General features: G+C 38.7%; 1 protein-coding gene across 1 annotated transcript; it reads left to right on the top strand.

Annotated features, from left to right (window-relative positions):
* The first annotated feature begins 66 nt into the window (after positions 1 to 66).
* On the top strand, positions 67 to 27895 carry appl2 (adaptor protein, phosphotyrosine interaction, PH domain and leucine zipper containing 2). Its single transcript, XM_028450501.1, has 21 exons — positions 67 to 214; positions 6194 to 6292; positions 6417 to 6476; positions 8267 to 8338; positions 10917 to 11004; positions 11083 to 11124; positions 12075 to 12133; positions 12906 to 13052; positions 13572 to 13654; positions 13731 to 13883; positions 14131 to 14319; positions 14399 to 14441; positions 14520 to 14576; positions 16355 to 16449; positions 19944 to 20096; positions 20266 to 20318; positions 22572 to 22746; positions 25383 to 25419; positions 25497 to 25652; positions 25730 to 25777; positions 26901 to 27895. The coding sequence occupies exons 1-21, from the start codon at positions 158 to 160 to the stop codon at positions 27030 to 27032; spliced, it is 1998 nt and encodes a 665-aa protein (XP_028306302.1). The 5' UTR covers positions 67 to 157; the 3' UTR covers positions 27033 to 27895.

Raw genomic sequence — 27895 nt, 5'->3', positions numbered from 1 at the left:
TATATTCCGAGTTCCGAGGTGCCTTGAATGCAACATAACACGTCATCCTCAGAGCCATCCCGCTTCAACCCCTGCGCACAGACGTCTGGGAAACTGAGTTCTTATACTTGGACGATCATTTAAGTTCCTGTTCTCTTTAACGTCTTTCTTCGACAAGATGCCGGCCGTACACCACAAACTGCTTCTTGAGGACGCTTTACAAGACAGTCCCCAGGTATAGTATGCGTGTCTTCTGCCACATTAATGCCCGAACCATCACATCAGCGGATGTTAGCTTAGTCTGTGATGGAGATGTTTCTACCAGCCGATGACAGACGTCTGTTGACACTCCGTATGTGAGCAGTGAGCACTATTAATGTGCTGTCAGCGGCTCAAAATGAACTGTTTTCATGTGTGTGTGTTAGTGTTTGTGCATGTGTGTATTCTTGTGTGGCATTTGCTATGCTACCGCCTGTCTGTGGGCTCTAAGCTCCGAGATGACCAGTCTGGCATCCACACCCACATAGTGATAGTCCCACCACATTACCGCATAGTTTATCATTTAGACTCATTTAAATCTGGCCCCACGAGGCCTCATCTAAGAAACATAGCTGTATTTACATTATCCTAGCATATAATTCAGTGTATAGGCTGCAGGGCCTGTAGAGCCACACCGACATGAGGTTTTCTGCTCTGAAATACAATGTTACAATGTTATATATAGATATTCAGAAATAAAGTTAGATTGAAATAACTTGTAAACATGGATAAATCAAAACAAAGCTAAATGTACCCGTGAATAATGAACTAGTGACTTCTCCCATTGGTGTAATCGATACTGCTGATTTAAAGGTGTCAGTTTTTAATACAGGCATTACAGCACAGAGCCACAGAATTTACACAGCATAAAAGTTAACACTAGACATCATTTACTTAATATAGTCTGATTGATTAATCGGCGTGGGCAGAGGTGAAAGTAACAGATTACTCATGTTGCATTAATTAGTACTATATCAGTCACTTTACTTTTACTTCAGTACATTTTAAGAGAAGTAAAGTAATTTGTTACTTTTCTACACCTAACCGTTACTGAGTAAATTATTATTTTTTGTGACTTTAATTTCCTCATTGAACATAATCATATGTTCTTAGTCGTGCCATTTGTGACCAAAGCCCAGCCATTTTCTTGAGTTCAGATAGTGTTTTCTACTTATTATGTTGTTACACGCATTAGGCACGGCACTGTTTTAGAGTTAATAAATGTAGAGCAGGAGAATTATTTCATTTTGAATTTAATTCATTGGTGTTATTTTATCTGAAGTGTCTATAGTTCCGGACCCAGACTTCAGACAAATCTATTGCTCCGGTGTAGTGTAGAATAAACCTATGGTAGACAGTGGGCATGCGCACCTGGCGAACTGCACATGCGTGTCTGTCATTTTGAAAAAAAGGTAATAATCTTTCCTTTAATTTTTAGGGTTAGGGTTAGAATTAGGGTTTATCAAGTAGGAAAAATTAAGTTAGCAAAATATTGTACGTATATGTGTAAATATTTACTACGCTATTTCACGCGTAGGAATATTTTTCACTACACCGGCACTTCCTGTGCGCATGCACAGTTCCGTCACTGCCAGACCTTTTGTACATAAGCGTAATGTGCCTGTGTTAACACCGTGTTAGAAGAGCTGAGTGGTCTACGACACTAGACTTTAGGACGTTTCCTTACGCTGATGTGGGTTTGAATCCTGCTTCTGACATATTTCGTTTTTTCATTTTAACATATTTAACATGGAAAATTCCCCTTTTCAAAATACATATACGAAAAAAATGACTAAACTATAACTAGAAGGACACGGGTCCGGCAGTGACAGGGACTACCGGCATTCGGCTTACAGCGCATGCGGGCGCATGCGCACAGGAAGTGCCGGAACTATAGTCAGGATTGTCTGAGGTCCGGGTACGGCCCAATAGCAACAGCCTATTTTATTTAAAAAGAATTGTATATTTTGACAAACCTTTTATTTTATACAGATGCCTTTGAGAAAGTTCCAATTGTGCAAGATCTCGTCTTTTCCTTATTTAGTTTATACATGAGATGTTTACTGTATGCAAGGGAACAGTGGCATGATTTATTACCAAAAATTAACGTGGGAAAGTAACGAGTAACTTTTACTTTGAGTACCACTTAAAGGGGACATATCATGCTAAATCCACTTTTTTAGCCCTTAAATGCATTTTGTTGTATATTTAGAGTGTTTAGAAGTACAGAAAAAATCAAATCAGTCTCTTCAGGTGCTCTGTAGATATCTTTATATTCTGTTTTGGTCATATTTTTCAATCTGTTTGGATTTTTCGATTCTCTATTACGTTTTTTGAACAATAACGTCACAATATTTGCAGCGGAACTGCCAAATTAGGACATCGACTCCAGGCCCAACACTTCGAGCAATCCGCCATTTTTATTTCTCGCTTTTATTTTGTAGTCCAAGCTCAAGGATGCCGAAGTTACGAGAGGATAAGTCAAAATGTTTGGTTGTTGGATGTAGTAACCCACACGCTTCATTACACCGTCTCCCAGCATCAGAACCTTTTCAAAGTGCCTGGTTGAGTTTTATTTTTCACGGAAATGTACCCACATCTGTGGGTAAGGTCATTTTTGTGTGAGTGAAGCACTTCAAGGATGACTGCTTCTGCAACCTCCACCAGTATAAAGAAGGATTTGCCGAAAGGCTTTGTCTGATTGAGGGTTCAATTCCTTCTATCTTTGGAGACGACGAACAGAGCACTTCGGTAAGCTGTAAATAACGCTAAAAAGTGTGATGATAAGACGTACCTGTCATTGTTCTGTTAGCATTAGCAGTTGCACCGTCTTCATATGTTAGCGCTGTGTGCTCGTTTTAGATCCTTGATGATATGGCCTACGTGATTTAATTTAAGTCTGAAGTTTTCATTTTGCCTTTTTTGTCTCAGAAAAGACTGTATTAAAATGCATTTCGTGACGTTAGCTTGGCGCTAGCGTTAGCTCGGTGCTTGTGTTAGCTCACTTGTTAGGGTTCTGCAGGTTCATCATCTTCATTTACATCTCGCTTACATAGTCTTCTGTTGTTGACATTTTGTAAATAACCTCTGAATAAAAAGTTTATGCGCCGCTACATAACCGTATCTCTTCTATCAAACTACAAAAATGGCCGAGCAGGGTGGAGTTGAACCAAGTGTAACCTCTGCAACCTGGAAGGGGGCGGGGTATGAAGTATCTCATTTGCATTTAAAGAGACCCACACCAAAACGAGTTGCTCTCAGAAGCACATCAGAAAAGGGGTCTGTGGAGCTATAATAATGATGAATTCAGACCCAAGCATTGGAGTTCCGCTTTATATCGACCACAACTGTATGATTTATATGTAAAAAGGAAGGATTTAAAAGCATGATATGTCTCCTTTAATTTAGCTAGGATATATCAGTACTCTTTACACCTGTGGGCGTGGGCTAGTATTTACCAATGTCAATTAAAGTTTCAAGCTGCAATGTTAAAAATCACTTCAGGGGGCCCAAACTGATTTTTTTCTCAGCCTCTAAAAGCTGTTTTAGGCCATAGTAAAAAATTAAGTTCTTCTCTTAATCAGTGATAGCTAAAATCGTCCTGATTAATCGAACGCGCTGATTAATCGGTCGGGCTCTATTGGTCATTGCTGAAAACATTTCAGCTAAATCTTCTTAATTCTTTTCGGTGATATTTTTGAAATATTAGATCACAGCCAGTTGTCTTTGCAGGTGCTCATATCCTCTGTAGCCTGTTGTTAAGTCTACTGCTTCCTTTTTCCTCCAAACATTGACCTCTCTTGGCTGGCCCCTAGCAATGCTTCAATGACATTTAAATGCAAATTACTTCCCTACTCAATACAAGATGTAGTATCTGTAAGGGCTTTGTAAAGCACACGTCACACTCAGGCATGCAGGCAAAAATCCTGCTTGTTAAACCACATTGGGACCCTGTGCAGAATGAAAGTGAAAGAACATTAATACATGATTTCTAACATAAAATAATTTGATAAGTAGTTGGCCAGACATGTCACTGCACCCCCATTAAAGGCAGGATTCCAAAAACACTCAAAATGAGAGAAATATATCCAAAATGACAACAAGCATACACAAAACAAAAAATATAATTTAAAACAACTAAATACACTAAATCACTCAAAAAATACACAAACCCTTTGTTCTTTCCTGTATTAATGCTCAGTTTGATCATTATTATTGCCCGCCACAAAGTGGAAGGGAGATATAGGTTTGAGCTCCATCCGTCCGAGTTAAAGGGAACAGCTTTTCTCAGAAACTGTTTATGATAACCAAATTTGGTGTGTGGCTTCATGGTATTAATACCTTGATGGAGTTGAAAAATGAGATGCACGCAATTATTTTTTCCAGAGTCATTGACCTTGTTTTGTTTGTTTTTTTTTAATTCTGTTTGAGGTAGGAGTGTGACCATATCTGGATACGGCGATGTATCACAATATTTTTTTGCACGATCGATTATTGAAATACTAAGTATCGATTTTTTATTTATTTTTTATTCTTCAAAACCTTTTCTGCTTTTTCACTAAAATGTGCAGGTAGGTCTGCAAAGAAATGTTGTCACTGTTTGTTGAAGGAACCAGTATATTGTTTACTGGAATATTGCACTATAATGTGTCACTGGTAAGAAAGACCATATTTTTCTTTACAGAAAGCACTATTGGAGATACTCATTAGTTTACATTGGTATGTTGACACTTATTTACAGAAATAATGCACTAAAATAGTGTCACTGTTCATAAGATACTTTTTCAATTTATTGTTTTTCAGAAATATAAAATAAAAATTTTAATTTTCTTTTTCTTTTTCACTTAATCTTTTTTTTTTCTTGTTTTGTCATAGATTAACTTAGATTGATTTCTGACCAATGTATAATCATATTGTGAGATAATTGTTATCGTGAGCTTTGTATCGTGAGGTACCCAGAGGTTCCCAATCCTAGTTTGAGGTACCTTCAAAGGGAACAGCTTTTCTTAGAAACCATTTAAGATAGTTAGTAATTTTATATTCTGATGTGATAATATTTTTTTTTGTATACAACTTAAGTTCTTAGATTTAGGACATTCAGGTGAAGGTTGTGAGTTATAATGAGAGCCAATTGGCCCTGCACTTCATATAGTTGAGCCAAATCTAAGTAGTTGATCTGCACAGGTTTGACACCCCTGTTAGTAAATGATGTATTTGTGCTGCAGAATCAGATCGTTAGAGACAAAGGTCTGCTAAGTTGAAAGATAAACAGCTGATGGGTGTGTTTATCTGCTGTGCTGCACCTGTTGGTGCACACACTCAGGCTTTTCTTTATTTGCATAGTTTCCCCGCAGTAGTAAAGTCATTAGGCACTTGAAGGTGTGTGTGTGTCCGTGTGTGTGTCCGTCTGTGTGTGTGTATCCTTAAATCATCTTTTTCATGGTTGTTATTGTGAGCATAGAGACAAAAATGTCTGATTTACAGCCTCATCAACACTTCTCTTATAATAGTAATTCAAAATAAAAATCCCACTCATCCATCCATTTTCTGAGCCACTTGCTCCTTTTCTCAGGGTCACGCGGGTCTTCTGGTGTCTATCTCCCACTTTCATTGGGCGTTAGGTGGGGGTACACCCTGGACATGGCGCCAGTCCATCACAGGGCAACGCACACACACACACACACACACACACACACGCACACACAGGGGCAATCTAGAGACTTCAATTAACCTAACAGTCATGTTTTTTGGATTGTGTGAGGAAGCCATGTGTAAACTCCACACAGAATGGACCAGAACAGGGGAGATCATGCAAACTCAACACAGAAAGGATCCAATTTTCCACCCCAGGGCTTGAACCCAGGACATTCTTGCTGTGAGGCAGACAAACGAACCACTACACCACCGTGTGACATGCTACTGGTCCATCACGGCAAAATACTAATACAAACAATGGCCAAAGGAGATAAAACAATAGTTTCACTTGAATCAGCAGAAAAATCATTCAATGACAATTGAAGCATGCATCCCAATAAACAAACAAAGCTCCACGTTTAGTACCCAGAAAAGATTAGGAATGATCAAGAATAGCCATTAATATTTGGTCATTTTCCTTCCCTTGTTAACAGTAACCATTGTATGGTAATATGCATTGTCCTCATGTCCTGCACCACAGACTCGCTCTCTACTCAGTGTGTTTGAGGAAGATGCAGGGATGCTCACAGACTACACCAACAAGCTGCTCCAGTCCATGCAACGGGTGTTTGGAGCTCAGGTACCAAAGATGAAAAGTTTTGAACCTTGAGAGAAAACATTTTTTACTTAGAATTATTGTGAATAAGAAAAGTCTCTTTGATGTTGTAGCCAATATACAGTAACTGCTGTTATGTTTTTCACAGAGTGAGATGGGATTGGCCACTGAGCAGCTCTCACAGCAGCTCCTGGACTATGAGAAAAAAGTGAGTTTGAATGAACCCGTCTACACACAAACAGTTTGTCTGTAAATGTATTGTCATTAGTGTTATTGGTGTATCAGTACAGACCAAAGGTCTTTATTCTGAGCTCCTCCACGTGTCAGTTTGCTCACAGGTCACCATACATGACATTTTAAAGCAAATCATATTTGAAATAAACAAAAGAAAATAGCCTTATTTTTTTCTTCTCAATATCCCCAACCACTTCTCAATGCATACTTTTCAATGTTTGTAATTTTTTAGTATGTATGCACTTATTTATTACTAAATCATAAACATGACATCGGCACAATTTTAGGTGATAGGCTTCAAATATAAAATGTGGTTGTTTCAAATTAATCATTTAACTAATTCACTGCCAGCCATTTTCAGAGCAGCCAACCCCTCAGTGCCAGGCGTTTTAAATGATTTTCACTGATTTTTCAAGACCCACAGAATATTTTGTGCTATAACAATCTGACATCTGAAAGATTAGACTCTACTTTCATCAGAAAAAATAATTTTGTTTCTAGCTTGTTTCCATAATCAGCAGTTGAATAGAGGCAAGTTTCACACAAATCGCCAGTTTGTGACAAAAAGCTGAGAAAAACAGCTTTTTCTGAAAAGATTTATTAGTGACATTGAAGCACTTTTTTTGCTTTAGTGACACCTCAACATTGGTTTCCTTCTATAAAACAACACTGAGGCTGGGCTTTTGATGTCAAAATTATTATTATTTTGCTATATGTCAGAGTTGTATGGTTTGCTTACTGTATTTTGGCCTTCCTCCAAGTCTTTCCCCCATCATTCTCCACACACGCAACTTCCTCCTTCTCCCGGACATGCTGAGTGTCACCGCTTGCCCTGTTTTTTTTTTTCATTATGGTTTTCTCTCACAATCGCAACATTCTCAATAGTCCACTTAGTTCTACACATACTCTGGTCAAGTGTGGGCTGTTGTGAGCTGGTGGGAACTTCAGCATCAACTATCGTTGCACCATTTTCTGTCTTGTAAACTCCTTTCCTCTCCCTCTGAGATCTGCCCATCACATCTAATCTCTCATTCAAAGGTGCACTGCTGCCACCTACATGTCACCAGTTGGTCACTACATCATTGTACAAGTTAGAAATTCACGGGAGAGCTTCGTCACACTGTCTCCTAGCAACCCCAGCCGAAAAACACAACTCTCAGTTATAGACGTGAATGGCACTCAATGAGTTAATATATGTTTTTGTTTAATTTAACAAATGTGATTTTTTTTTTTTTTTATAAATATATTTATTAGGACCCGCTTGTCCTGAAAGAGGACAAAATAGATGGATGGATATTATTATTTTATTGATTGATTGATTTATTAAGGTTTCCCAAAGCTACACACTGCCTCCACCAGCTTGTGTTTTCATATTGATGTGTTGCATGATATTTCCCATACAGTACAAACTGTTTTGCTTTGTGTAATCTGACACCTTTCTATCAGAAAAAGCATTCATGTCTTCAGCAGTTTGTATCCCAAGAAAATACAGTTGATGGGCCGACTGTCCCATCATATTTTACTCGATGCTGGTTCAGTAGCACCTGCAGAGAGCTGAACTGAGGGAAATGTGACTTTCCCCAAAAGGGCTCAAACTCAGCACTTCAGCTCTGTCTCTCATTAACATCTTGGGTGTGGTTCCATGATGTGATGTACCTGCAGTTTTAACTAAACATGGTATTTGCTTCCCAAAGTCAAGGTTTAGGGCACATCTAGTAGTTTTAAGCCTGAAAGGTGTCCTCATTTTAATCTCTTTCTGTTCAGAATTTTGCCCTGGGAAAAGGTGATGAAGAGGTCATCGCCACACTGCAGCACTTTGCCAAAACTGTGGGTGAGGTAAGACCTGTTCATGTAATCCAGACATCTGTGAAGGTCAGGGAAATGATAAAAGTCCATAGTAGGGGTGGACGATATAGGAAAAATATATCACTAGGGGTGGGCGATATGGGAAAAATATCATATCAGGTTTTTTTATTTGTAAAATCACGATCACGATTTTTTTCATTCAAATCATTTAGACTATTTTTAAAGTTATTTACTAATAACACAAACCAATTCACCTACTTAAAACTGTCGCCCTAAATGGATTTTAGACTTAGATTTAAGACTATTTTCAAATAATTTAAAAAAATGTATGTAAGAAATTCATCAAAATGGTTCCAAGTACAATTAACATCAAACAAATAGGCTGACAAGTTATTTTTGTTACTCAGTCTTTTTACTTTGTTTAACTAAAGTTGTGTAGCATTAGCATTAGCAACACTTGCTACATAACAAGGCAGCAGATCAGTCTAGTGATTTCTATTTGTTTTTGAGGTAATACACTCATATTAATAAAATCCTACTTTAAGCAGTGTTTGAACGCCTCATTTCACACAGTTTAGACAATCATATCCTTTACAAGATAAAACATTACTGCTTTGGTTACATTAGGCCTGGGTGATATTTTGGTGCGTACTTCTGCCCTGTTTAAGCGCTTAATAATTCTTTGGTGTCTGTAATGCTGACATGCTGACTAGTAGTGGTGCAATGGATAAAAAAACTCACTTTTTAGTCACGGATCGGATCATTTTTCTGATCAGCAGAAAAAAAAGAAAAAGACCAGACAAATAACTTTGCTCACTATTTATTTTGTAGAACACTTAGTGCAACCTTTTTCTGCTCATTAAATACAAACAACATTTAACTTGAGGTGTCAATCCAATGCTTAAGTAACATTTTGAATCATATAAAAACAAATTAAAGTGCAATATAAGGCATGACACCTTCATTCTTTGAACAGGTAATTACCATATACTTAAGTGTATGGAGAGAAAAAAAAACATATTATGACACCTTTTTTAAACATGGAGAGTGAATTAAAAACTAGCCTATGTCCACATCATCAAAAAAGAATGAAAGAAGAAAAAAGCAGATCTGAGTTTATAATTTCAAATTACTACAATAGTCAAGGATGGCCGTCCGGACTAGAGCTAATATTTATTTAATAAGAGCTTTAAAAGACATGGATGGAGGAGGCAAAAACATGACGACATTCACACGGACTTGTTACACGCGCGCACGTACTAAGAGCTGTTCCTTTCTCTCTCTCTCTCTCTCTCTCTCCCTCTCTCTGTGTGTGTCTCTCTCTTCAACTCTCATGCAATCACACACAGATACACGACCAGGAGCTTGAACCACACATGTGTGGGTACGCCCGCTCTCATTTGCGCGCACACAGACATTCTTCCGTCAACCAATCCGTGGACCACATGCGTGCTGAATCAGGGAGAGAGATCCGTGTGGATCACGGATCAATGATGATCCGTTGCACCACTACTGACTAGCAAATGGTATGATTTGGCAGAGAAAAAAACCTTTGGATGTGCTGTGTATGGACCACAGACGGCACCGCAAGGGTTAAAATGTGAACTGCAGATGCTTCTACGATCTCCGTGATTTGGGAGATCGTCGTCATGTTTTAATCCTTAACGATCTAATATCGTCAGATCGCACACCCTGAGTCCAAACAATATGTAGTTTACACCTAACCAAACACAAAGCATTTCATTAGAAACTCTGAGTTGTTGTTTTTGGACTATTCGGATTCAGGGAGATGACATGCTTATCTCCAGCTCTCAATGGGTACTAGGTGGGGCTACACCCTGGTCAGGGCACCAGTTCATCACTAAGGCCACACACACACACACACAGACAACCACTCACTCCCACTCAATCCTGCTGACTCCTATCAACCTAAGTCATGTTTTTGGATTGTGGGACCATCCAGAGAAAACCCACGCTAGCACAGGGGAGAACATGCAAGCTCCACACAGAAAGGATCCAAGTTTCCACCCCAGGGCTTCAACCCAGAACATTCTTGCTGCGAGGCGGACGTGCTAACCACTATTATCCACCGTGCACCCACTTCTCTGACAGATGCAATGAGAATGATATTAAGAGCTCAGCTATTTCATCCAACTGTAATTTGAGTAAAAAGTAAGTTCTTCCACAAACTGGTTGTTGCCAAAAAACATAAATAAACCAGTTCTCAGAACTTTTGTGATCCTGTAGCTCATATAAATCTATTATTAAAAAAATTGTACGTCACATTTTAGATTATATTAGCATGTGTTGTACTTTAGGACAACCAATCCTGCAGGATCCCAACCAGCAACCATAAAGACTCACCCACCCTATTATTATTGATTTTCTTGTTGCTTTGGATCCCTTTTAGGTGTTGGACTTGACATTAAATCCTATTTAATCCTTCATGAAAAGCACTGATCAAATTATTTGGTCATGTGAGAAACACTGATTCCAGTCCCTTAGACTGGAGAATGTCATTGTTACCTGCTGGCTGTATGTGAGAAAATGTGCTAAAAATGGCTGTGGAACATTATCCATGTTCTTCTGTTGTCTGTGTTTTGTCCAGCTGAACTCACTCCACTCCGAGCTCGCCAACCAGATGGCAGACAGCATGGTGTTCCCACTGATCCAGTTCAGAGAGAAAGACCTCACAGGTAGAGCCATGTCAGACACACTGCATCAGTTTATACTGTATGTACAACACAGCTGATTGTGGCTTTTACCCATTGCAGAGATAAGCACACTTAAGGAAATTTATGGCATCGCTACTGATGGTAAGCATGCATTTTTTTACCTATTAATTTAGGTTCCCTTTAGGCTGTAACAGTACCTACTGTTGGAGAACTCTGAGAACAGCTTAGATCAGATGAAACAAAGACATACTCACTACTATACCTGAGCTTTGAGGAAAAGAGACAAAAACAATAGAATCACTTTTTCACCTTGAAGGAAAACGACATGCTGGAAGAAATATAGAAAACCTGGAAATATTTGACATAATTTGGTAATTTTAAATTAGGCTTGTGTGAAGTAGATGAAAATGTTATATTTTAATTAGATTTAAATTTATCAAAGTAATTATTTGTATGATTCTGTGATTGAGATGGAGGGTGGTAATGATGTCAACGTTTATACTGGATTTCCACTGGATGCGTAACTGCCCCATTACGTCTCAGCTGTGTATACACAGATGAGGTTTCAATTTAAGTCAATGTGCCAATTTCCATCACATGCGTAACTGCTCCAACATGCCGGAGCCCTCTGCATCAAACACGCTGCCTTTCTATTTTTTCTGGAGCTGTGCTGCTGCAATTAAACAAAGATAAGCCTGTGCGGAACAGGAAGTAGTGCACAGACACACAATAAAATATCTGGTGTGTGTGTGCACCTCTGACCCTATACGCTCCTGCCCAGTAGCAGAGTTTAAACCCTGATATATGCTACTTGTCGTTCCATTTATTGAAGGAAAAACAAAAAAGTGCTGGTAACAACGTCGGCTTTTTAAAATTCATTTTATTTTGTTTTAATAAGTCATTTTGATCTATCCTGAATGTCTGTCTGCTTATGCTGAAATGACAGCTGAGGCTAATTACATGTGTTATTTTATGGGTTAGTGGATCACCCATAACTTCTATTAGGGCACACAGTGATGGATGGATGTTCTCCTGATGTATGTTGAAGCCTTTTGGCTAACACACACTGCTTTTTTTTCTGTACTGAGCAGAGCATGAAGCAACCATGGTGAAGTACAGCCGATTGCCCAAAAAGAAGGAAAATGAGAAGGTAGAGTAACTCCTGCCTTTTTCTTTGCTCCAAGACATTTAGTCATAAAAGATATCTACGGTCTGTCTATCTAGTATCTACAGGGGTGCACATATATGTTTTTGTTCTGGTGTTTAGGGGAGCTGCTGAGATTGTTGCTTGGTATTCTCTTTTTTTAATACGTTTTCCACAACCACCTCACAGGAGGAACAGTTCCTGATTCTGTCTGTCTGTTGCACGGTCCACCATGTGCTGCTGAAATATTTTTTAATTATTATCTATAAAAAAAAAACTTTATTAAACTGTATTTCTAAGAAGAGCTGGTGGCATGGGCTTTCAAAGTTAATGAAATAAGTAAATGGTCATAGCTCTAATTTAATTTGCATTATATTAATTACTGTGAAGTAATAGATTGAGTTACTTTGCATATATTTGGGATTATATAAATCATAAATGGGCCTCTTTTTTTTTCCAGAAGTTAAAAGCAATTGTTTCTGTTTTTTACTGAGCTGATTTCTGAAAGTAGGATATAAATATAAAAAGAACCAAAAAAAAAATATTGGGAAAAATTAGATCCTCGCAATTAACACTAAAATGTTGTGGTCCTTCAGTCAGTGACCAGTCCTGCTATTGGCCCAAACAGTCTAAGTTTGAAACTCCAGGTCCAAACACACTCAGGAGGGACTTTCTTACCTACGGTATTTGACGGAGCATAGCTGTGAGCCAAGAGTGTGGTGAACATGTTATCATGTCTGCTCTGTTTCAAAATGTAAAAACCCAATTGACCGTACAGCTGAAAGTGGACTTGGTGAAGGAAGTGGCGTACACCAGGAGGAAGCAGCACTCAGCCTCTCTGCAGTATTACTGCGCCCTCAACGCTCTGCAGTACCGCAAGAGAGTGGCCATGCTGGAGCCCATGTTGGGATTCACCCAGGCACAGGTACAGGGTTTAGGCCACCCCTCCACTCCATTCAAATACTCTATGTAAATATTACATTTTATTAACAATATTTGAATGCTTGTTTAAATATCGAAGCTTAGTAACAAGTGAACAGCCTTTGTCTAAATGTTCTTTGTGTAAAACTTTGGCCTGAAATTAGATTTTTTATATTTACCCAGAGCTAATTTTGACTTTGTCACTGATTCCCTTCTGCTTATTTGTAACGCCTCTACACAGATTTATGCTCATCCTACAAGCCTGGAGACATTATTTAGAGATGTTTTTGACCAAAGAGCTGTAAAATACATGATTTAGACCCCAAACTTGCCCACATTGAGGAGGAACATTTAACATTTATTCTCCTGTATTCTTCATCAACGTTATTTAGTTAATTGTATTTTAACCCAAAGCACTTTGTTCATATTCCTGGTTTCTGGAAAAAAACACAAAGAACTGTTGATTAACTTCATGAGAAAGGAAAAAAAAGCTGAGTAAATATTTGTTTTCTCTTTACTGTAGGTTGGTTTCTTTAAGAAGGGAATCGAGCTAGTGTCGAAGAAGATGGACAGTTTTCTCTCTGCTGTCTCCAAAATGACGCAAAAGTAAAAAAAATGAAACAAAATGCTATAATTTTAACATTTTAATGCCTATGGACTGAAGCTAAAAGTGTGTGTTTAGCATCCAGGCCCAGCTGGACTCGGAGGCAGAGACGATGCGGGCGTCACAGAGGGAGCTGCTGTCGGTGGAGGATACGGTCTACATGCCCGATAAGGACTCTGACTCTGTTAACAGAACTCTGATCCAGAAGGCAGGCTACCTTAACATCAGGAAGTAAGATCAATTAAAAACAGTCCAGTGCCCCTCTGCTCCGGCAGAGGGGCAGAGGGGCTGCTCCTGTTCAGCATCTTTTGTATAATACCGCTTCTTTCTTTTGTTTGATTAATCAATAATTTAACAATTTAAGCACTGTATAGTAAATGGCTTCTTAAGCAGGTCAAAAAGTACAACAAACTGTCAGTCTTGAAAATGTAAAATATTAAGATACATTTTTAACACCCACACTTTTCCCATCCTTCAGTAAAACTGGCCTGGTTACCACTGCCTGGGACAGACTCTACTTCTTCACCCAGGGAGGGAATCTCATGTGTCAGCCACGGGGGGCGGTGGCTGGGGGCATGGTCCTGGACCTGGACAACAGCTCAGTGATGGCAGTGGACTGCGAGGACAGACGATACTGCTTTCAGATAACATCTCCTTCTGGAAAAACGTATAGAACACATCTCCCTGTGTTTAAGAATAGATTTCCTTAATGTGCTAATTTGTGGCATGTGCGTGCGTGTGTGCAGGTCGATGATTCTTCAGGCAGAGAGCAAGAAGGAGTATGAAGAGGTAGGTGAGAAGTATCAGTCATTATATTTGTGCTGATATATAGAAGCAGTTGTAGATGTCTTTGTTTCATTTCCTCAGTGGATTTGCACAGTGAACAACATCTCCAGACAGATCTACCTGACAGACAACCCAGAGGTAAGAGTTTTACACTTTATCACTTTCTAATGGACGTTGACTAATTTAGACAGATACTGTAGCCTAGTTTTCATTACCGTTTTTCATTTTTTCTTAAATTAAGGATTTAACCATAACATAAAGCTGAATATTATTATTGAAGATTGTTTGTTTTTCTGTTAGCAGAAGAATGTCAAAATTTTAACTAAACTTATGCCATTGGAAGATTCATTGAAATTTAAAATCCCCACTCTCACCATAGGTGATTGTCCCACATGATACATTAGGGGAATAATATGGTGAACATACAGTATATCAATATCACGATGTATATCGCAGTGTTAAAAAGAATCATAATATCAGTATTTTCCAATATTGTGCAGTTCATATATAAAATACCAAAACTACCAAGACAAATTCCTTGTACTGTCCTTAAAACTGCACTTGGCCATTAAAACATTTCTGATTCTGATTCTGAAAATGTTGTGTAATATCCGTACTGAAAATGTGCGTGCACTGGAAATGTGCTGCTCTACAAAATATTCAGATTTATCAAACCGTGCCAAGCTCACCTGCATGTACTTTCCCCTTTATAAATCACAGCCCAGCTAGAAGTAGCACTTTTTATGCCACCCTCGACACACCCACATTCTACCATGAATGGTCAAAGGAGCTCATGACCAGATTTTGAATTAAAACAAGCTGCTGACTAATGAGATTTTGGCAGAAAAGACAAGGAAAAGAAGGAGATTTCTTTAAGTGATTAGGTCAAAATATGACATGCCATGCATTTCTGTCTCAAAAAATTCTGAAATGTTTACTAAGTGTTCTGTAATTATTCAATAAGCACACTGTACATTTGTAGTTTGATTGAATTAATACTGTTTGAGACATGGTCCAATTAGTGAGGGGGCTATGTGCTGATTTGCATGCATCATTATTTTTTTTCCAATATCTCTGGAACTACATCACGCTGGATTTCACAGCATTACGCACAGTGTGCTTAACTGAGGTGCACAGTGCACACAGCTGATATGCAGCGTGCCCCATGTTTGGTTGTGAGATACGAAATGAGCACATTTTCTGCCGAACACTACCGGCTCCCTTTTAGCCTCTGACAGGTTCATCTTACTGAGCCACGGCCCTTAATTTTGATGAATTTAAGGTAGGTGGGAAAGAAAAGCCGCAGTATGCAGCATATGCTGAATACCACTCTTTGTCTGCAGTGGAATACAAGCGGCGGTACTTTGTAACGTTGCATACCGACGTGAGGGAGAGTGAGAAAGTGAAATTGCGCAGATTTAATACACTGGTCTCACTGGTGGTAACTGCTCTGCTTTAACTCCAAGTGGCAAATACTGCTGCTGTTTGGGGATGAGGTGCTTTTTTGCTCTGAGGCTTATTTCCTTATGAGGTTGGCAAATTTGTGCAGAAGTAATGAGTATTCCCTCATTTACCTTCAAATCAGACCAACGCTACTTGTGGTGGCAGCAGCGCAGTTCACGGTTTGCGTATGCTCTGTGGATCGCACAATGTCCTTTATTCTCTCATTTGCAATAGTTTAGTTTTGCAAACTTATCACAGTCCTTTTGATCTGACCCTTAGCTTTGACTAAAAGTAATCAGTTACTGCCTTCAAGTGGCAGAAGTGAGATAAGACTGCATGGGGTTTCATCAGACTAAAGTTCTTCACAGCAACAATTTCAATGTTGAAGCTGTCCAGAAAATCTCTGCTCTGTTACATTTAAACTTCAAAAGTTCCCCCTTTGCTGATTCAGATCTGTAATGTCTTGATGTCAGGCTGTTGCTATACGACTGAACCAAACTGCCATCCAAGCCGTAACGCCCATCACCAGCTTTGAGAAGAGACAGGAAGGAGATCCCAACCCAGACAGGTCAGGCTGTGTGAGCTTTGATGTTTGCTGCACGTGTGTCACGGTTACGCTGCCTAAGCATGAGAGCAATGATCTGTAAACAATATAACACTCAGTTATTTACTTAAATATTGTGTGTATACACAATCTATTCTATACATTTGACTCGCAGATTAACATTTAGAGAAAAGGACCGGTGCTGTTTATCAGTTTTTGTTGACTGTATTTTTACCAAACAGAAGCAAAAGCAGGATGACTCAAACTTTGAGTGAATTCATTTGCATTTTCAAACAAAAAAAAACCCTGAGAAATTGAAGTTTGCGTGAAAGGGTTTGAAATGAGGATAAGTGTGCCTGTAAAAGTAATCTTGTTATTGATTTGACTGGCCTTCCCACACAATTAGATCATTTTAGTTGTGGTTTTTGTAGTGTAGATCTAGAGATTTAGTCGACTAAAAATATTTTGAATTTAGCTGACTGAAACTAAACTAATAAGAATTTCAACAACTAAGTGAAGACTATAGAGTTAAATACATACTTTCTGTCAAGAGTTCAAGAGCTGAAATCTTCCAGGACCTTCCTAGGAACCATACTTAAAATGTTTTTGCTGTGATGAAAACTGTAACAATCAGAGGCAGGTGTCTTAAAGTAAAAAAAACTACCTTCGTGGGCAGACCACAATGTTCACAGTTCACAATAACTTTGGCCTGTTCACTGTGTCAGTAATATGCTGTGTCATGACGGTGAATGTGTCCAATCATCATTATTCTTCCTGCTGAGAAACCTGGCATTGTTATTGTTGATGCTGTGTCAGGTTTTTAAATCCTGATTTTAAGGCCCTGTTTACACAACAATGTTTTGCTTCTGTTTCCATTTTTGTTTCCAAAAAGTTCCACATTCACACAGCAACGTATTCAAAATGATCTTTATTTACATGACACAGTGGTAAACATGAAAAACAATATAGTATACATGCCAAGCCAAAAGATGGTGGTATACATTTGCAATGAACCAAAATAAGCGCATGAACAGAGACACTTCCTCTGAACACAAGTAAGAGTAGAGCTTTATTCAGACCTACAAAGTTAGACCTGACCCGACCTCTAGCCATCAGAATACTGCCTGACACTATTCACATCCATGAGCAGTGCGCACGTGTTACACACACAGCTCAGACAGCTGCTCTCCATGATTCAAGAACGAGTCGTCTATGCATTTTTAACATAATTTATATATGTACCAGAGAACAGCCTCCACTCACCTCCTGAGCAAACATTTGTGCGTCTTTTTCTCACTAATCCAAACACATATTCTGACCGTTTATTCATCCGTGCATCGTTCAAGCCGAGTCCAACAACCCCCAAAATACTGTAATAAATACTGTATATAAAGCACTACGTAGGAGTGCAGCACTGTGATTGTCGTCAGAATCTGGAGCAGGCCTGAATTATGTTTCTGCTGATCTAAGTGATGGTGAAGTAAATAAACACCTTGTTGGAGAAGTTCAGTTAAATTCCAAAGACTGATTCACACGGTCAGTGTCCTTCTGAGGCTCTGCAGCCTCAGGGAACATGATGCAGAAAGTGCTGTTTCAAAGTTTACACAGAGATGGAGAGGGAAGTATTTCAAAACCTTCCACTGTGGGGCTTATTTTTAAAAGGTCACATTTTTAAGCACCAAAACGCCATTGCTGTGTAAACGGACCACTAAAACGCAACAAAACCTTTGCGTTTTCACTTGAAAACATTGTCTGCAGGGTTTCCCCCAGAAAACTTGCTAAGCATGGTGGTAGAGAAGCCCACCGTGGTTTTGTAAGAAAAAAAATGTTAAAAGTTGAGAGGAATTTTGAAATTATGACTTATATGTTATTATAAGCCATTTATTAACGATACTTGAACGTCGAGTCTTACAAAAAGGCACAATTTTAAAGTTTTTTAACAAACATACACAAAAAAGTACAATTACAATAAACATCAATTGTTTTCATTTAAGTTATTATTGAATCTTAAAACAAGTCATTACTGGTCACATTTAAAAGTAAAATAAATTAACATAAATAAAATTGCAAACTTGGCCAAGGGATAAAACCAGGGAAGTCAGAGCTTGCAACATGAAAAACATGAAAGCCATTAGTTCTTTTCATAATAGATATTTCATTTTAGTCAGTGTACCGCATATTTACATTATTTAATTATTACTTTTGCTTGCTGCCATCTCAATGCTAGTGCAATGGTGTAGAGTCTAGGGCTGCAACTAATGACTGTTTTAATAGTCAACTAGTCATTATTGAAATGATTAATCCACTAATTGGATGATAAATTGTACAATTATTTGCTCTATGTTGCTACAATCTTTTAAGTTTGGCATGGGTCAAATTTCAACAAATAAAAATAATAAATTAATAAATCAAACAATTCCCAACTTAAGGTGTAAACAGGTTCCTTACAAACACAAATTAAATTGAATACATCAACGCGAGAATCTGCTTCAGTAATAGCATTAACACAATAACAATAGCTACAATAGCTGCTGACGCAAAGAACTCATGGGCTCATATTTTATGAAACATGTTTTATATCTGATAATTAGTTACATACAGTTATGGTTGATAAATATTTAACTGATTTCCTATAATTAAACCAGATCAGATTGATGATTTAATCATTAATATACTGAGAGCAGTACTCACAGGATATTTAGGTATAATTATCACAATAGTTATATTACTGTCTAATGGGACCAGCTTTGTCTGTGATCACATGAAATATAATTAAAAACACTGCTTTCACAAGTCGGGACGAATGAATAGCGACGATAGTTTTATGCCAAAATGTATTTCACACGACGTGTGACATGTTAGCTTTCATCCTTCTATAAAAGTGTTAAATCTGACCATAAACAAATTGACCCTTTGTGGTTGAATGACGGTAAGATCATGATGTGGACTTTTTACTAATCTCTTCCTTTAATGCAGTGGTTAGCGTTAGCTCTTAGCCCAGTCTTGTGTGTTGGTGGGTTAGCTTAGCATGCTTTAGGAGAGCACGTTACCGTGTTTTTGGGAACTGTGGGTGGATCTGACGGAGGAAGTTAGACTGGTTCACTTTGTTGGATGGGTGTCTGGTCTTAACCAAGAAAAGCCTATAAAGCACTGGGGAAACCTTGGAAACGGCGTAAACGGGGCCTTAATTATGTCTAATTTCCTCCAATACACAACAGCTACCTTTGAGTGAATGTGTGTATTCTGGATTTGCTAACATAACTGAGATCCTCCCTTGAATGTGTCTTCACCACAGCTTCAACTTCATCTTCTTGTGTTTCCTTTGTGTTTGTAAATATCCTGGCATGAAGCATTTTAATTCCTAGCAGGAGAAACAAACAGATCACAGCAAGGCTGTTTGTCTCTGTTCCATCATGGGTTCCTGGAATTATCAACAGCTTCTCAGAGCTAAAAGGCTACGTGTTATTTTGTCAGTTAGTTTAATTTCGCTCTCTGTTTTTGTTGTCTGGTTCCCACAGAGCAAAACCAGGCAGTGTTCTGCGTCCAGGTGCTTCACAGAACCCCGGAGCCGCTCCAGAACCAGAGGACCTCATAGCACCCGGGACGCCAATCCAGTTTGACATTATGCTGCCAGCATCAGAGTTCCAGGACCAGAACCGAGCCGGAGGAAGGTGAGAGCAGTTTGTTGACTTATATTTCACAAGGTCATGGAGGATGATGTTTTAGCTAAACAGCTGCCTCAACTTGGTAATTATGCAACTTCCAGGAACATGATTGGCTGCCAACAGCATAGCACAACATTGTAATTTGTTGCTTGTTTGTGTGTTGTCTTCTGAACAGACGCACAAACCCGTTTGGAGAAACCGATGATGACTGTTCATCAGAGACTGATGGTAACTTTACACCTTGTAATTGTTCACAATCTTCACTTCTCAGAAGAAGCTTGTTCTTGTTTTCGAGGTAGAAAGAAAATATCCTTATTTTTTGGCCGTGAGCACGTCACTTTAGACCCTGAGGTTTGAGGGAAGGAGATGATGACAGAGGCAGGTTTTCAGCTTTCTGCAGTTATGATGACACGAAGATGTGAAAAGTACTTTTAAAAAACAACGTAAAACGCTAACAGAAACCAGTCAATCGATTGGATTCTCGATTCCATTTACGATTCACTTTTGATTGTTTTTTGATTCAGTTAAGGATATCACGCAGTACCAATTTTACTTGGATATGAAAGACATTCTCATTAGAACTAATGATGCAAATAGTAGAAACTACAGCTTTATCTTGGTGCATTAGTAAAAATATGAATATTTACATTAATTATTGAACCTCATGCTACATTAATCATGTACGTTTTATTTAACATGACCTGAGCAGAACAAAATTGCAATGACTTAGATCAATTCAAAGCACAGGACAGGCTGTGTAAATAAAGAGACATTGTAAACTCAAGACATTCTCATTCCTTTGAGTCTCACAAAGGTTTTGTGCTAATGTTCCAGTGGCTGCATAACAAATCTAACTGTATAATAAGAGACACAATCATAACAATGAGTAAATCATTGTAAATAAAAGCAAACATCCAGAAATTAAAACAATTCTGAATTGTCTTAAAAGGCACAAAGTCAGGTCTTTGGTAAATGTGAGAAAATACTTTAAAATCCTGTCAACAGTAAACTTCAAGAAAACTTTTCACTTTTTTTTTTTTTTTTGTTCATTTTCATCATTTACTGCTATGATTTCTCATGGCCATGAAGGCATCATGTTTACGTGCAGCTTTCTCTGCCAATGTGCGTCTTGTTTACACAAGTTCTGACTATTGATTGGCTGGAAGGCTGGGGAGTGGGCGGGAAAAGAGTCACCGTGTGGTAACACATTTCGTTCCCACAGGGAAGTGTAAATGAATGACGGTGTTCGACGGTTCTTTGTGTGTTTGATTGTTTATCTTTAGCATCGACTATTGTCTACAGGTTACTACGACCTCCATTGAAGCCTGTATAACTGTGATAACAGCTCCAATCATGTCCTTAAAAAACCTTTTGGGGAGAGCTGCGGTGTGTGCCCTCCCCACCCCACCCCCCCAGCAGCGCGATGCGCTGCGCTACTAATCTACAGGCAGCAAGCATATTAAAAGGTTCGATTCAAGGGTTTTATGAATCGATATTGGGCTATATAAAGGAGAATCGATTCAAATCGATTGATCACAACGTGATACGATCACTAGCTGAACTGTAACAGTTTAACAGTTACCTGTAGAAACATGCAATGTAAGGCCAGCATCTTATGGGTCCAAAAGATACAAGAGACAGTTCAACACACACACACACACACACACACACACACACACACACACATATATAATGGGGGGTGGATCACTTCTAAATTAATGCGCACCAGTCTATCACACGATTACCTGCCTGCCTAACTTTCACTAAACTTACCTAATTTAAGTAGTTGTGTGGCGTGACTGAAGCTGCAGTAATCAGGTGCCCTTCACTATGTTGCACTGTCTGCGTGACATGTAAATACTTTGAAAAATTGTTAAGCGTGCAGGCGTACACACGTGTGTGTGAGAGTGTTGAGTGTTGTATCCTGTCCAATCACAACAACGATCTGACTCAGAGTGTAACACTACAGTCACTACCACTCTATGGACGGGTGTCATGACACAGACTGTAACCAGACTAAATGGTGGTCTGTTATACACTCAACACTCACACACACACTTACATACCTGCACACGCCTGCATGCGTAAGTGCCTAATATTTTTTTCTAAGTGTTTACATGTCAAGTAGACGGTGATCGATAGTGAAGGTCACCTGATCGCTATAGCGTCACACGCCACACATGCGTCTACTTGTGACTGATATATTTATGTTTGTTAGGTGCACATCCAGGTGTGGCGTATGTGTGCATACACTTTAATGTGTGTGCACATGCAGATGTGACTTGTGCATCGTGCCCATTCTAGGTTTATGGAAAATGTAGATCAGATGTGCAGGTGCAGGGTACGCCTTTGTTTACGCTTTCATTGGACTGGTGCGCATTCATTTAGAATAGACACACACACACACACGTCTAAAACAGTGAGAGAATCAACTGTTCTCTCCTTGCCTGTGTGTGTGTTACCTGTCCATTATCCCTGCAGACTCCCTCCTGCAGCAGGTTTTCGCCGTGCGTTTCCAGGGCTCCATGGCTGTCCGCTGTGGCAACAACCAGGAGGTGATCTATGAGGCCATGAGGCAGGTTCTGGCTGCACGTGCCATCCACAACATCTTCAAGACCACAGAGTCCCACCTCATGGTCACCAGCAGCAGCCTCAGGTAGACAATTGTTAAGGTACACCAGTACCGATGGGTACCGAATTCTGTACTTTTTTAGGCCGAATGAACAAAACAGGCTCCTTAGCACACACAACGTTCTCAGGATTAACAGTATTAGAACCAACTAAGCTAACTAAATAGCACTGAACAAAAACTTGGTTCTTTTGATCAAAAAGAGGTAACTGAGAGACGCTGACTCCACTTCCAGAGCCGATAGTGGAAGCAGACCACAGTCGCTCTGCTTCAGCCAAGCTATCAATAGCTGTTCACACACAGGTTTTCACTTATGTGCAAAAATGCTAATGAAATATTCACAATATAGAGCCCTGTCACATAGAGTTGCTTTTTAATTTCTGCATTATTTTTTAGAAAAATTAAAAAGATAATTAGAAAACACTGTGTAGTTGTAGTTCAGAGTTTTCATGATGAAAACATTTATGAAACAAATATTGCTACAATACAAAGAGTTGGATGTTGGTTTGATATATTTGTGAAAGTGTCACATGGGCCATTGTAGTTTCACGGCATAATTCCACTGCAATATGTTTTTATAGTAGAATAAGACAGTTTGGTAATACTGAAATCACTAACTGTCAGACAGTAACAGTCGCAGTTTGCTCACTTCATCACGTTTAACCATTAATTGATTGACATAAGTACCTAATTTAAAAAATAATAATTTTTAGTAAGAATTGGTTTAAGTTTTTGTTGTCAGTTAATGGTTAACCAGTTAACCATGAGCGTCCCTAGTTAATTAGCAGTGTGTTTTTGTTGTTTTTGAAATAATTTGGTTACACAACTTTTATTCATAAGGCTGACATTACGTTGTCATTATCATGAATAAGGTGTCATGAAGACTGTTAATAAAGGAGCATAGGCAGCTTGGATAATGACTAACTAACCACTGTGATGTCACTATGAGTCTGATTTCTCGATCCTTCCCTATGCTTCTTTAACTGTTGTTTACTATATTATGACACCTTTGGAGCTATGTTGGCATTTTTGGCGGAGGGATCCAGTGGGGTTAGGGTAACAAAGGGATTGATGTGGTCAGTTTCTCTTCACTTTTTTGGCTGAGCTTGGCCACTTCTGGGTTAATGTTGGGCAGAATGTGAATGATGGGCCATTTTTTGTAGAAGGGAAGATTCTACAATGGAATCTTGGCTTTTACATTTCCAGATGAATTCAATGGTTTGTGGGAAACCTAGGAGTCTAGCACTTATATAGTGACCTCCACCAAGCTGATACTGTATGTTATTTGTTTGTGAACAGTCAAAAAAAAAGTAATGTACAGATTTTGATGAAATTATCAGGAAATATCCGAAATTTTATAAGGAACAATTGATTGGATTTAGGATAGTTTGAAAAAAAAAAAAATGGATACATTTTTGTTCTGCTCTTTGAGCTGGTAATGCACTACATGCTCTATTTATTAGATCTGTTTCACTTTCTGCTTTGAGAATACTACACCACAGCCATGTGCTAGAAATTCCTTTCCAAGCCTTTAAAGTGTGAACGATTTGTATTTAAATTGGAAATAAACAAAAAGAAGATTACCATCAGCAATACAGCTATTGATAATGTTTCAGAAACAACATTTTTGGGAGTCATGCTAGATGATAAAAATAATTGGAAGAGTCACATTGAATACATAAAAAAAATGTATTGGCATATTACATAAAGTAAAGTATACTTTTGATGAAAGAGCTTTGTTTAGAATTGATACATCTCTAATTGTCTCATATTTCACATATTGTATTGAGATCTGGGGTAATGCATGCAAAAGTTTTACTGACCAAGTTTTCCTGCTCTAAAATAAATTATAAATCACAAAGGTCCAAGACACCACACAAATCAACTTTTCATTAAAGATAATATTATGAAATTTGCAGATTTTGTCCAGTTAAAAATTGTCTTGACCATGTGGAAAATCAAAAATAAATGACACATTTATAATAAATTTATCCTAATCATAGATGAACAGCAGGAGGAAAGGAAAGTTGTGAACCATTTGCTCACACTTCATTCAGAGGTTTTGTTGTCACTTGATCAGGTTGTGGAATTTATTGGATGTCAATTTAAAAACTTTTGTTCAAATTAAACATATTTATAAAATGTTGATTGAAAACTGTAGACATCTGTTAAACTATTTACATCTGTAACAAACAAAATAGTTTTTTTTTTTTATAACAAACATAATTGATTTGGTAACATTGTGCCTGTTATAATAGTGATACTATAATATAATAGTAAAATAAAACCAGAATTGATCGGCGACCATCCACTTGGACATTCTGTTATTGAACAAAAAGGCGTGTGTATAATAAGACTCTTCAACATGCTCCTATTATTGACTGTCAATTACAATGCAGATATTGTAAACAGGATTACATGTAAGAATACATTTGATTTGATTGATCGTGTACTCTGATATGGATCAGTGATCCACATACTGTAACTGCCAATATCTGATTTTGGTGCTTGGTTGAGGCTTTTGATCTATGAGTGCTCTTGTTCATATTACTGTGGCAGAGACGATGATCCTAGAGTGGACATCATTACTTCTCCAGTATACAGTACACATGGTCTCATCTGTGTGAATGATTTGTTTTCTAACCCCTTTTATTTCTCTGCAGGCTCATTGACCCTCAGACTCAAGTTACTAGGATCAGTGTAAGTATGAAATCAGATTCAGACAGTAACATGTAAAGCCTCCATCTCTAAAGCACAAAACCTCTCATCTTCCTCAGTTCATGCTTGATGAAGTTAGCCAGTTTGCTGCCCACCAGGAGAATGGCAGGCTGATGGGATTCGTAGTGGAAGGCAGAGACTGGAGCGATGGCGATGAGGAGGGAGAGCCAGCATTCAGCGCTTTCATCTTTGAGAGTAGTACAGAGGGCGAGAAGGTGGACTCTCACATAGCACTGATACATGTGTGTCTGAGTCACTGTGTGCTCACCCTATGTGTTCCTGTTTTTATCAGATATGTTACACCATAAACCTGGCCAAGGAAATAGCAGAAGCAAAGAAGGTAAGGTCATCTTTAGAAGATGGATGGATGGTATTATGACATAAAGTTGTTCTTCCTCCACTCGGGGTCTCAGGGGTCTGCTGGTGTTTATTTTCAGCTCACATTGTGTACAGGATGCCGGTTTGTTGCTGAGACACAACCAAATAAATGTTTTAGGTTAATTGCAGTGCCTGAATAGTGAATGAACTATTCCAGCCCCACAATTACCTTAACACACATTTTTTGGGGGGTGGGTGTGAAGCATGGGGAAAATTTGTAATATCTGCACAGAAAGCCTAGGGTACGTTCATACCGAGCATGACTTTTGGGACTACAGTTGCTTAAAAAAAAAAAAAAAAACATTTTGGTCGCTGCGGTGACGTGATGACCGGGGAATATAATGTGGCTGCAGAGCTGCTGGCTGCACTGAGAGGGCTGATCACTTCTGTGATTCTACGTTTACATCACTTAACATAGACAGCACCACTTGTACTTACGGTAAATGATTAACCTACGGAGTTACTAAAGAAAGAGTTCACTTAAAATATACTTAGAATTTAAAAAGGCGTAGGGAGAAACTCATTACTGATTGGATGTCATGACAAAAAGTCACTTGAAATGTTCACATTGTTTAACTTTGAGTGACTTCCAGCGACTCAGGACGTGCAGTTGAGTCACTGGAATGGTGCAAATCACGTCGCCTGAAGGGAGGTCTTGTGACATCGCTTCACGTTACATCATTTACATCCATCCTTCTTCAAACCCGCTTGTTGTTTTTCAGGGTTGCAGGGGCTGCCTGTGTCATCATTTACATTGATTTTGAATGTAATCTAGTCCACAGACTCGCTGTAGTCACGCTCAATGTGAACACACCTTTAGGAATCAAACCTAGGTCTTCATGTTGTGAAGCACATTTTCCAATCACACCACAGTGCAGCAATACAACACCATTTAAAAATGATTAGTTAATACACATGCTACTGGACTAAAAATGAAAAAATTTAAATAAAATTAGATCCAAATTTGTCATCACATGGTTTATATTTACACACATATATATATATATATATATACACACGTCTGTGTGTGTAGATGTATAAAATTGTGTTGATGAGCTAAACAGATGGGATTCTTTGTTTTTAAGGATCCTGAGGCGTTGGCCCAGCTGATGAAGAACATGCCTCTGACCAATGACGGCAAGTTTCTGCTCCTGGAACCTGAGACTGGAGACACAGCTGACAGAGTGGGACAGGAGGACTTAGAGTCTGAGGCGTAGATCCATCCAGGGCTTTAAGCTAATCAACAGCCCACACCTAAACCCACCTTTAGAACTTTAACAGGCACGTCAGGGACAGTAGTGGAAGGGTTCTGATCCTCTGTCCAAACGTCCACCTGTTAAATGAAGTGGCTCAGGTTTGATTATAGCTCTGCTGCAGGTGGTGCTCTGATCCTTGGTGATGCTTCAGTATTCAGTCGTCATCAGAGGAAGCATGATGGGCACAGCCTAGCTTTTAGGTGTGCTCAGCTTGACGTGGTTTGTTTTTAAGGCAGATATTCAGTCACTTTGTCCTGTACGGAGATGGTTCTTCTTTTTAAACTTTATATCTGATGTTTACTTCAGACTCTGACGTCTAAACACAGAGAGTGAGACTGACTGTAACTGTTTAACCATTTATTGTTTCTGAAGCTACAGATGTGCTTTTTCAGTTTACTGCATACTTCATGAGAACTTTAATATTTCTTCCTTGCACTGCACTATGTGAAAAAGATTAAAGTCCAAAAGATGAGGACCAGTACAGGAGACACTTTTAAACTATTGCAGGGTGTCAGGCAGCCTTTTAGATGACCACGTGTTCAGATCATGTTCAATTCACATACATACTGGTACATAGCATGCATACTGACCTGGAGGCGGGGTAACATTAGATTTCTAACCAATCAAACAACGGATATCTGTTTAACAAAGTTCTACTCACACTGTGTAAAGATAGACATGTCCAAAACTGACTTTTTGATTTACTGATGTATAGAAGTGAGTAGGATGATTTATTTTACATTCCATGTCAGCACTAAATTATGAGTAATATTTTATACTAAATGTACAAAGCTGGTCTGTAATAAATCTGCTTTCAACCCCCA

The sequence above is a fragment of the Gouania willdenowi genome, chromosome 6, assembly GCF_900634775.1.
Source record: "Gouania willdenowi chromosome 6, fGouWil2.1, whole genome shotgun sequence".
Lineage (NCBI taxonomy): Eukaryota > Metazoa > Chordata > Actinopteri > Blenniiformes > Gobiesocidae > Gouania > Gouania willdenowi.
This window is presented reverse-complemented; position numbering and strand designations above follow the sequence as displayed.